Raw genomic sequence first — 12,269 nt, 5'->3', positions numbered from 1 at the left:
TACCAGTTATTCTGGTTAATGAGACCTCTGCTTGAGGTGAAGATGGATGCAGCTATTATAAGATGTATGTTTGGTCACTGGACTTTGTGCACTAATAGGCGTTTTCACAACAGACCTTGTAATAGAAAAAACACAGTTTTTTCTCGTAACATTAGCAATGGCTTCATTCTATTTTTGTGTCCCAGTAAGTCATGACAATATGACAGTGATCCAGCATACGCAACACTGAAACTAAAGCAGCTAAATGGAATTGGGCCATCTTGAATTTCCTGTGTTTACTGCTTTGTCTTAGTCTGGCATGTCAAAATGTACCCTACTGAACAGATGCCAACAAAGCTATCAGCGCAATCAGGGAGATATTAATCAAGCACTGTCTGTAGATGCCAACAAAACCTCGACAAGTGGTGTAACTAGCCAAAATATTTAAATACACCTGTGTAGATTTACCCTTGTAGTAGAGGAGGTCCTCAGGCTGTTCCCATGCACTGTTTGCATGTACACCTGCTAAAAAGCAATGCACCACAATTTATATATAACCCACGTAATTGATAAGGCTGTGATCATGTGACCAATGTGCTGGTGGGAGTAAAGAAAGAAGTTGTCTGCATAAGGAGGCCGGTCAAAGTGGTGGATGGGTCAGAAAACAAAGGATCTTCTATCAGGCTTTTCACTCTGGGAGTCTCGTTCACCAACCATACTTAAGATGAAATTTCTTTTTAGCAAGATTTTGACATTTACCATGTTTTTTCATTTGGAATTTATTCTAAAAATGGAATTCACACAGAGGAAGCAGCACTCTAACAGTTTGTGCTGACATGTCTGTGCAGAACAATGGATTGTTGTTGTCTTCAGTTCTACAGTTGTATAATATTATAGGATTTATGTTACAATAATATTTTTAAGAATTTGCAATATTTTATTAATTCTTTCAATCATTAAAAAAATGTTTTTGTTCTTTTAAAATATACACAGCACTAACACTGTAATTCACATCAGTTATCTAAACGGTAACGGTAATAATTGCTGACTGATCACACCAGAAAATATCACTGGCAGTTGGGATGGGTGTGGCACTCGGCTCTGCTCTGAGAGCTGTATTACTATGACGCATGAAGTTTGTGGTATTTAGTTTGGGTGGTTGATTAACGCACATTTTTAGCATCCAATGTATCTCTTGTGTTATTTTATATCCACTCCTTATGCTACTGAATATGACAGTTTGTTTGGCAGTTACTGTCTGTAGAAATACCTCCACTTCTGAATATTTAATTTTTTTTTTATCAGAGTCAGAGTCAGAGTCAGGGGCTCCACTCCACAGACTCATTTCTCTCATGTTTTCTGCTTCTTGTGTATATGTTTGTGCACACGGCACTGCAGTCTTGTGCCCTCTGTTGATTTGTGAGGACAGTGGAATATATCATTTAAGAACACAGGTGCAAACTATTCTGGGGTTAAAGAACACGTCATGAAACAGACTTGGAATTTTCTTAAAAACAAGATAAAACTCAGGAAGACATTGGTGAATGAGGCATTGGTGAATGACAGCCATTTGAAACTAAGCCATCCTTGAGTTATTTTAAGGTTATCACCATATTTCTTTTCCTTAACATAACCCATGTAACATCAATTTGCAGGGTGCTAAATTGTTACATAACATGAATCGTTATATGAGGATACATTTAATATATCAAGACTGTTATAAATGTACTTGACTATTCCATGAGCTCCACCTAAATGCTTTAATTACAACCAAACTGTTTTTTGTTTGTGTTGTTAATATCCAAAATAATGTAAAAGTATGCGTTTAAAGGAAATGCATACAGGAAGTGTGATGTCAACGGATCCTGGGTGTATGTGGACCGCTGGAACAAAACATGGACCAACTACTCCGAGTGTCTGCGCTTTCTGCAGCCCACTGACGAGGATGGGAGAGTAAGTATGAATGTCAAATATTGAGGCAGCAGCTGATTTGGTTATTTATGATAACTGGAATTCAATGCGAGTCATCCGTGTCTACTTACTGTCACGTAGGGCCACTGTGCAAAGTTTGGTTGGTGTCACAGAAGTTAATTCATATCTTTTCACATGATTTTCTACCAAATGAACAACTACCATCCTCTGAAACCGTAGCTCCCACCTCCTTTTGCTTATTTCCTCTAAATATGCAGCAATTTCAACTTTTGACTCCTCATCACACGCTGCATATTTATACCTTGTTAGGAGTTCATTTGAAGAGTGACTGTCCCTTTTCAGGCAGTGCATTTTGTTTGTATGAGTTATTATTTGTTTTGAGGCCAAAGGGGAAAATAAAAAAACAACACACACCCAAAATAATCAAAATTATTTAAAAAAAAAAAAACTTCGAAAATAAAAAACATCCCCAAACTCAAAGTTATTTTAAAAAAGGAAAAAAAAAATATGCCAAAACTCACCCATTTAAAATAGAAAAAAACACCTTCAAACTCAAAATTATTTAAAAAATGAAGAAACATCATATTTTATAAACTCATATGTTTTCATACAAGCATCTTAATGTGTAAAGTTATGAAAGTGAATGTAGTGAAATGAAAGCACAGTGAAAATTAAATGTTCTCTGAAATGTTGTGGAAATGTCTGAAAAGTTGGCAAAATTGTTTGGAGGAGGATTATGCTTTTTCTCACAGAACTTCCTGTGTAATTATCTCCCAGTAGCCAAAATGTATCTTGCATGCTCCAGTTGAGAATCACTGGGCTCTTTCTCCTCTAATCTGATACTTAGCAGGTAGCTGACCAATGCACTAAATTAACTGGTGCTCAGATACTGAACACTAATCATAGTTGGAGAGTATTTCTTTTTGAGAAGTCGACTCTGCTCTAACCAACAGGCTGAGGAGTGGAAAATAAGTGTTCACGTAGAGAGTCGGCCTGTCAAGAAGAGTAAACACTCATTAATGCTTTGTTGGCCAGGGAGCCATGATGATCTGTGTGTTGTTGAGACTTTGTGAAAAACTCTCATGCTTTTTCCCTGAACACAGCCGCCTGCTGGGGATTGCTATTTAATTCAACGCTTATCAGAGCTAGACTCAAGAATTTGAGTCCAGCTTGAGTCACAAAAACAAAGTGTTGAGACTTCATTTGAGAGTCCAAGAAGTATGGAGGGATGTCTGAGGTGGATACCTCAAGCTGATATGAAATCTTTTAATTTGGATCTGAGAGGAGACAGTGTGACTCCTCTGATACTCATGGATAAACAGCCAAATAACAAGCCATTGTTTTACTTTCTTCACTTAAAAAACAAAACACCATGAGACAACGTGCAGCTTGAAACAAAATACACCTCAATCAGGCGAGACAAGTGAATAAAAAGAGTTGTTTAATACAGATTGCAGGGGTACAGATCAACAAATGATGTGATAATTAAGATTTGACAGAAAGGTGCTTGGACTTCTGAGGGAGATTTGTCATCATGCAGCACCTAAGCTGCAGCAGATAAATCCCCCATAGAGTCCAGACACTGATGTTGGTGGCTGATGACTCTGAGACTGATGGCTGATGGGGCTGATGAATGTGCGAAGACTAGGCAGTGATGGGAAGGTGGAGCGTGTACACAATTGCAGCATAAAAGAACTACAGGTAGAGAGAGAACCGTGGAACCATAGAACCAATTGAATAATATGCAGTAAGATGATAGGATGGTGTGACAAAAAAAGTTACAGTCCTAAGCATTAGGCTTGGGCAGTATGTATTTTTTCATGCCTTTATATTTTCCTGGAAATTCGCCAGGTTATACAGTATATGACGTATCAGTGTGTGGCATAACCCCCCACAATCTTCATCTGAAACACATCCATACACCTTCTGAATTCATCATAAGACTGCTGCATGGCAGGAACTGATGTTATTTTTTTTACGGCTGCTGCTCAGCTGCAGCACATCTAGAGAAATTAAATCTTGCCAATCTTTTTCTGTTTGACACACGCTGTCTTCAGCAACAGGCAGTGATAACAGTCTTTTGATAATGATATTAATTCTACACCACCTTTTACTACAGTTTCAAAGAATATTTGTCACAGACATGAAGAAATACAAATACATAAAATAATTGTTTGTTTTACTCAACCTTTCCTTTTTCTATTTCAAAATAAAAGCCCTCTGACAAGGCTTCTGTTGACAAAATCGACAGTTGTTGACACAAGGCATTTTTATTTTTTTTCAGGGTTGTGTTGTTGAAGATGATTTTTTGCTTGTGCAGCTTCATAAATGAGTATGTCAGGGCATAACCTCCAGGCCACATTTCCATAAAAAAAAGAGTGTGTTTGGTGGGATATTAGCCATTGTGCATTGACATGAAAATGTTAAATGTTTCGATTTGAATAAGACTTTAAAAATATTCAGTACTGACTTTAAATACTTTAAATCTTCCTTCAAGTTGGCTGTATTTTGTTTGCTCGCAAATCAAAAGCTCATGAATCCCTTATCTGCTTTTGAAAAAGTATATATGCTGTCACATAAGTTGATTGAGCTTCACTGTTTTGTACAACTCACTTATGTAAGAAACCCTATTGCAGGATCTGCCATCTGCTCTGTGAAAATGAAAAGATATTACCAGGAAGGGGGCTCGAGCCATCTTTTGTTCATGGTATCAACTAAATCCAGAGGGTCCTTTGAGCCCCAGCAGTGCTTGAGAAGATTATATCTTAGATTTCTGAAAAACAGGTGCTTTGTTAAAACTGCTGATCTTGTCTCCAGTTTGTAAGCATTTGGAGATTAAAAATTTAAGACTGCTACATACATACATACAAAGACTGTATAAATTTAAATAAACCCACATTGTTTCTTTTAATTAACTTCAGACTGACATAGTTAGAGCTCTGAAAATAAGTTACTGATCCTTACTGTAAACGCAGGGGGGTTCATAATAATAATGATGATGATGATGATGATGATGATGATGATGATGATGATTAGAATGCTTATAAAAATAATAGCACTCTTCTTTTAAAAAACAAGTTATAATGTGTTACAAAGACACACAAAAAAGAGAAATGATCAGATATACAATAAAATAAGAATTGCTACATCAATAGTGACAATTTAATTAATTAATTCTATTTTATTTAAAAAGCCCAAAATCAAGAATCCTAATTTGGCTCATAGGGCATTACTACACATGTACATAGGGTGCCCATCAACAACTAGAACAATAATAGTAAAAATATGAATAATAAAACTAGTGTATATATGTTGTATATATATATTTATATATGATAGTGTATGTGTGTGACAATAATAATCATGTATGTATGACAACAGTAGAAGTATGAATAATAATAGTAGAAGTAGTAGGCAATAGGCAAAACCATGGCATTAGCACATGATCCAGTGGCAACCTCGAGAGAAAGCCAAGTTAGTAATGCATTCATGAAACATGGATGTTTGCAAATGGAGAAAGAACGAAAGAGGAGCTCAGTGTATCATAAAAAGTCCCCTGGCAGACAAAGCCATGATCTGCCTTACTAGGGGCTGGTTCAAGCCAATCCTGAGCCAGTCCTAACTATGAGCATTAAAAAAGAGGAAGGTCTTAAGTCTATTCTTAAAAGGGGGAGATGGTGTCTGCCAGTCGAACCAAAATTGGAAGACGGCTACACAAAAGATGAGCCTGATAGCTGAAGGCTCTGTCTCTCATTTTGCTTTTGGAGGAATCACAAGTAACCCTGAAAACCCTGAGAAGAATTACTGAAACAGTAAAAACAAGGAAAGGTAAAACGGAAGAATAACATTAAAGACAGCAATTCTAAAAAAAAAAAAAAAAAGACCTCTGCCAGAGGATCTCAGGCTGCATTCAGGCTCATAACGGGATTTAGTAAGCCCACACATGCTTTAAAAGTAATCGTTAAAATTTTAAAATCAATTCTGAAACAAGTGTTTTGTTGACTCTTCTATTTGATTTTTAGAGTTTTCTTGCAGCATTTTGAGCTAGTTAACTATTTTTGAACTAGGTTGGAGTTTGAAAAGCTTGTATTCGATGAGATAAGAATACAGTTTTAATATTCAGTGCACCTGCTATTCCTTCATTTTTCCCCTGTCAAAATGTAAATACAAAATAATTAGACCCCTGGTGTTCTAGTTGCCGTTGGATCCATCTTGTTTATCCCAGCAGCTGTGAGTCATGTGTGAAACTTCTGTTTTCGCTATGAAGAAGGAACTGAATATCAATTCTTTCTTTCTTTCTTTTTTTCTTTTCACAGCAAGACTTCTTTGAGCGGCTCTATGTCATGTATACCATTGGCTATGCTGTGTCCTTCAGCTCTCTGCTCGTGGCCATCATCATTATTGGATACTTCAGGTAAGACAGGATTTTCTTATGTTTAAATGATGTGCTGTCACATTCATCAGTGGATTCACTGCAGAAGGTGATTCTCTGCTGTATCTGTGTCCATTTTAACATGTATCTTAGAAAGTCTCGGGTGCAGGAACTATAAAACAGCAAGGTTAAGTGTCTGACACCATTATACTTTTCAGATTGTCCAGAAGGGAATTGGAAAGTCTCTAGCCCCCTGGGGGTGGTAATCACACCATTTTTCTGTTTTCAGCCTGTATTTTGTTGTCTTCACTGTCCTGCTGAGTTACAATTGCATACTACAGTTCCAACCATGTCCTGTGTTTCATATTGTGTTCACAATGACAAAATTGAGGACACTTCAAAATGTCAGCATAAATGTAATTTTGTTGTTTTTGTTATTGCATTTCCAAACAAAGGAAATACAATTACAAGGACAAATACAAAGACAAAAACCAAACCCCCACTCCCCACCCAAAAAACAAAAACACCACCAGCGAACAGTTGGGCAACTGATTAAAAATTAAAGACAAAATGTTTGTTGTATTTATATAAAAGTATATCAAATGCATTTTAGTCACACTATGAACCATACATTATAGAAATATTGTGTGGTAAAATTATACAAGATTATGCTCCATCACCGTTCCAAATAGGATAATAAAACTATGGGTGGGAGTTCTTATGTGATTTAACAACACATTGTCATCCCAAGATGTTCCAGGATGCCGCTACCATGATGTCAACACAGGCACATGGTGGGATTAAGCTGCTTGTGGTTATGTTTTGTCAACAAAAGCACATGGCAACCAGTGCTAGGTCATCAACAAACGCACATGTTGGCAAAAATGAAATGAAATGGGCAATGGCTGCCAGAAACATCTCCACACAGATGATAAAATCCTGTAAGCCAGTCGCTACAGCCTCCACACTTTTACAGCCCCATGTACCCATTTCTGAGATAATGCCCACTTTCACCAGCAAAGCAATGAACACAGCTTTCCAGAGAGAGACAAACACCACCATTTTGACACAAAGGAATTTGCCAACAGGTTTGATTGCACTCAGTTCCTCTCTCAGAGCCCTGTAGAACAACACCAGGCAGTACATGGTTAGGATTAGGGGAGGTATGCACATGGTTAGATGTAGAAAAAAATCACATTCAGACAGGAAGTGAACACCTGACTCCCGTGTGAAAGTCCTGGGTTTGTTGGACTTTCACCATACCCGCCTGCCCTATAGTCATCTTTGCACTAATATATTATGTCATTTCCAGCAGCATTTTTAACCTAAATTCTGAGCCTTTTTGCTGATATGTGGGCATGTGTAAGATTATAAAAAAAGAAAGTATATTTTTTGACTTACAGTTTTTGAATTTAGTTTTGGACCTTCTTATCTTTTAAGTTTGATGTGGTCAAGAACCTGAACAATCCAAACGTTGTGAGAATGGGTTCAGAAGATTTCTATTCCCATGGGATTGAGGGTCTGGCCAGCAAAGCGGCAAAGGCAATCAGATCTGCTTCCAAGGCAGAGTGATTGTAAAGGTGACCCCGCTTCAAATCAGCCTGTGGATTAATCAGCTTCCTAACTGTTCCGACAAAAGGCTCAGACCAGAGGGTTTGTAAAGATAGACAGGACCAAAACATGTGATGCATGTGAAACTGGAGCTACATGGCGTATGTCACAGATTGGGTCCACACTCCCACAAAGTGGTGTGATTCCTTTAAAAAAAAATGGGAAAAAAGGCAATGATTAACTTGGTAAGAAATGTTCCAGAAAGGGCAACATTTTTTGTAAATTTAGAAAATGATCTTTAAAAAGCCAGGGTAAAATGTCTAGGAAAAAAGAAAAAAGCTAGGGAAAAACTATACTTATAATTCTCATTATTTCATATTTAAAATTATGCTATAGAATTTTACATTTTTTAAACACAGTTGCCTTGTTTTTTTTCTTTTTTACTTTTTTTTTTTTTAAATTAATAATTTTAAGTAAATTTTTTTGTTTTTTTACTAATTTCTTGCTGAATTTGGGCAATTTCTTCTTGCTCATTGCCCTCTACCCATGTTTTTGAATGAAATCAAGCCAATATTTTCAGGTTTCAAAGGGTAAATGAGCGTTCCTCAAATCTTTTTTATTAATCTCTTTACTTTTGAAAAAAAAAGCAGAAATGGTGGTAAAAAGCACACTTATCAAGAATTTCAAGTCTTGAATTGAAGAGCTCACTGAAATACCAAGCAACAATAATGCAGTCCAATATCTCAAGGAATTACATCCATATTCCAGCTCTCAGTGCCAATGCAGGAAATTAATACGTAAGGGTTTGCATTCTATCACAAACTAACGTTCACTTTTTTATTATTGTAACCACCATGAAGTCTCATGAAGACCACTGGATACAAAAATGTGTTGTTATTGAACAGAGCTTTGGAAATCCAATATCCCATACTGACATACTTTGCTGGTTATAGGGTTTCAATTATGCTATGCTTTGATGTGTATCTTTTGTATCTGTCCAAAAAGATATGAAAAACATATACACAAATTTTGATTAAAATATTAGATTGATTAATCCAAAACCACAATTATTAATAAATGGCAAATCAATTACTCAGTAATAGATCCAAATCCTGCGCCAAAATTACATTATTTGCAAATGTACTGAACTTGTTTAGTTATTAATTCTTGTTGCTGTAACAAAACTCTGATTCCATGCTGAATATGACAGCCTCACTGGCATGTTGCCTTTCTGTCAAGTCCAAAACCTAATTTATGAATTTCTGATTGACGTGACTCAGCGAGGGCAACATGCAGGGAGGAGCAGTTGTTCTCTGGGACTGCTGACATCTGCCCACAGGGATCACAAAAAGCAACAGAACCCAAATTTTCAGAGTTGTGGGTTGAAGCTGGATTCAGAATAACAGGATTTGACTGGAAGCAGCCTATATTGTGAAAGGCTTAAGCATTTAAAATCAGTTTTAATGTAAATATTTCATGTCAGTGAGCTCATTTAAATGTTTCACATGTGAAGAGTCAGATTTCCATGTCTGTGTTTTAAATGATGAAGCAGGCATATGTAGTAAATAAATACTGTTAAAGGGATTAAAATGATGAATTCATGGGGAAATGCACAAAGTCCGTAGAAACTGTGCCTCTATACGAGCTGTCGGGGGTTTTATGAAGTTGTGATGTCACAACTTTACAGGTATGAATACAGGTGTATTTACACAGACATTAAGAAAATTTAAAAAAATTGTTATTAAACATTCAAGCATTTGAACACAAATATGTAAACCCAAAATACAAGTGTTACATTCCCTGATAATGCTCAGAGAATGAGGGGAGTAACAATAAAAATTGAAACTGAGGAAAAAGGCAAGCAACACTGTCTTGTCTTAAAGTGGGTGTTATAAATTACAATTACAAATAAATACATTCTTTAAGGGCATAGAAAGTGATACTAAATTCAACAACTAAATGTCCAAATGAATAAACACACAAAATCTCTTCCTTCAAAATGGGAGTAAAAATCACAGATTCCAGTGTACTACAACATGTTTTTTCAGTTTTTTGAATCTAACACACTAACCCACAGGCTCCAATTGTTTGCTTCCTCAGTTTTATATGCTGCCTGCTCCTAATCAGCAGATTGAGCGCAGGTGTGCTCAGTCACCCTCTGCATGGTGAGGCGGAGGGGAGGGTGGCATTGGAAAGAGCACACACAGAAAGAAACAGGAAAGGGACACACACAAATCTGAAAATTAGCATTTTAGGGGATCATAAACTTTTTAAATTTGCCATGAGACTGTTTACAGTTAAAAAAAGACTCACAACAATGCCTACGTCATCCTACGAGCCATAGACTCTATACGAAGATGGACAACTTTTCTGTACAAAAATGACGCCAAAATATTCCACATACAGCCACTGTCATCTTGTGATGACATCAGTTGGAGCCAGAGTCACTGCAGGAAAATGTCTGCGTTTTGGAGTCCCCCCCTCCAATACACGTGTCCAAATGCCACCATTGATCGTGAGCATACCAATTGGCAAACAGAGCTGTCAATCATGACGTCAAAGCTCCTCTTTTTATAGCATCAAATAACAAATTAAAATCACATTTATTTTTAAAAAGAGTTTTTAGTTTGTTGTGCTTTTACATGGAGGGGGTAACGTTACATAGAGTACATATAACATTAAGTTATGGAGGTCAGGTTTAGGAAAAGATATATGGTGAGGACATACCTTAAAATGGCTCAATATTAACCGAAACAGCAATGGTTCCCAATGAGTCAAGTCATAGGGTCCAGATTTCTCTTTCGTTATTAGATCAAGGTCCAACTTTATTTCACAAAATGGAAACAACACGTTGGCTTTTAACACAAAGAAATAAAATGTTTTGCAAAAATAAACAAAAATTTCTTTTACAGACTTGACACATTCATGAGTCACTTGCAGTCTGTTCCTAATGAGCTGATACGGAGAGATGGGAAAAGAAAGTTCGTCAACAACATTAAAAGCCCCGAAGGTGATCAGAGCTCCATGTTTAAATAGGAATACTTCAAACAGGACACATTTTTTCAAACAGTTGCCGCAAAAATTTCAAAGAGCCATCAAGTTGCATTTTGACAAACACAGGTCAAAGCACTGCAATGTGTTTGACATCATAAAACAGCTTATAAATATTTGATTTGGGCTCTTCCTCAGCCTCCTTCAGCTTTTTCTGCTGTGATACCGTCGCCTCTCTTAATAGTCAGTGTAAACAATGTGCATCACCTAAAATGATGCTTTTATTCCGGGATATCTGATGCAGCACAGTGAGGTCAGCAAAAGAAGTATTTCCATGGTAAGGGCATCAATGCTTTCAATTAAAGTATAAAGAAAAAGTATCTCCCTTAATGCACATTAGAAAGCTTTAGGCAGACATTTATAGCCTTCGACAGAAATATAGCTGCCACACACTGCTCTCTAAAATAATTAACTGATCCTTGAGAACCAGTTGAGGATGAAACACTGATGATTCTTTTTACAGTAATTACAAGCAGCAACAGCAATAACGCTTGTGCTGATTTAAATGAAAATAATCAATTGTATATGTGCTCCTCAGGGGCTCAGCTAAAGGGCGACTGCCAACCTCCAATACAATCTCTGATTCTTCTGCAGTCACTGAGAACAATGAACCACATTTCATATCTCAGAGAAAGGGAGAGGAGAGAGGAGAGAGGAGAGGTCTGTGCTGGCTTCGTCAAGGACACCAGTGTGTCACTGCCAGAGTCCAGTGATGTGTCTCCCAGACCTTTATGTCTGCAAGTGGGCTACAAAGTACTTGACAGCTTTTTGATCACCACCGTCACGGCTGCATTTCTTAACCAAAGAAATAACTGAGTTTGAGGCTTTAAGATTGAATCTTTAAATGTTGTTTTTACTTTTCTTACAAAAATAAGACACTGAGGCATTTTGTTACAAAACTGGTTGGCTGTATATTTGGAGACATACTAAATCATCAACCACTACTGCCCCTTCAGCTGAAATGGAATGCTCATCTCATCAAGACACCCCAGCTTTTTCTTCTTCAATCTTTACTCAGCAGAGCCTGAAGACTTACACTTATACAGTTGCTCCTTAATGAAAACATCGCACCAGCGATTGCCGTGGCTGGAGGCATTTTTTTTGGGGGGGGTGTCCCTCCATTTGTCCATCTGATCATCCATCCATTGTCTGTTGGTCTTTCCCATTCTTGTGAATGTGATATCTCCAGAGCACCTTGAGGGAATTTCTTTGAATTTGGCACAAACATCCACTTGGACTCAATAATAAACTTATTAGAATTTAGTGATCAAAGCTCAAAGTTGCTGTGTTCATGCATCCTTCTCATTTTTGTGATTGCAATATCTCAAGAGAACAATAGGGGAATTTCTTCAAATTTAGCACAAACATCCTTTTGGACTTAGTG

At 37.1% G+C, this 12,269-nt stretch overlaps 1 protein-coding gene across 1 annotated transcript in view; it reads left to right on the top strand.

The window, feature by feature from the left end:
- pth2ra (parathyroid hormone 2 receptor a) overlaps positions 1 to 12,269 on the top strand; it is an 88,710-nt gene that overhangs the window by 33,953 nt on the left and 42,488 nt on the right. Inside the window, 2 exon segments of the mRNA XM_042494693.1 lie at positions 1,811 to 1,932; positions 6,228 to 6,325. Coding sequence (XP_042350627.1) covers positions 1,811 to 1,932; positions 6,228 to 6,325 — 220 coding nt within the window.

This window comes from Plectropomus leopardus, chromosome 10 (genome assembly GCF_008729295.1).
Source record: "Plectropomus leopardus isolate mb chromosome 10, YSFRI_Pleo_2.0, whole genome shotgun sequence".
NCBI lineage: Eukaryota > Metazoa > Chordata > Actinopteri > Perciformes > Serranidae > Plectropomus > Plectropomus leopardus.
This window is presented reverse-complemented; position numbering and strand designations above follow the sequence as displayed.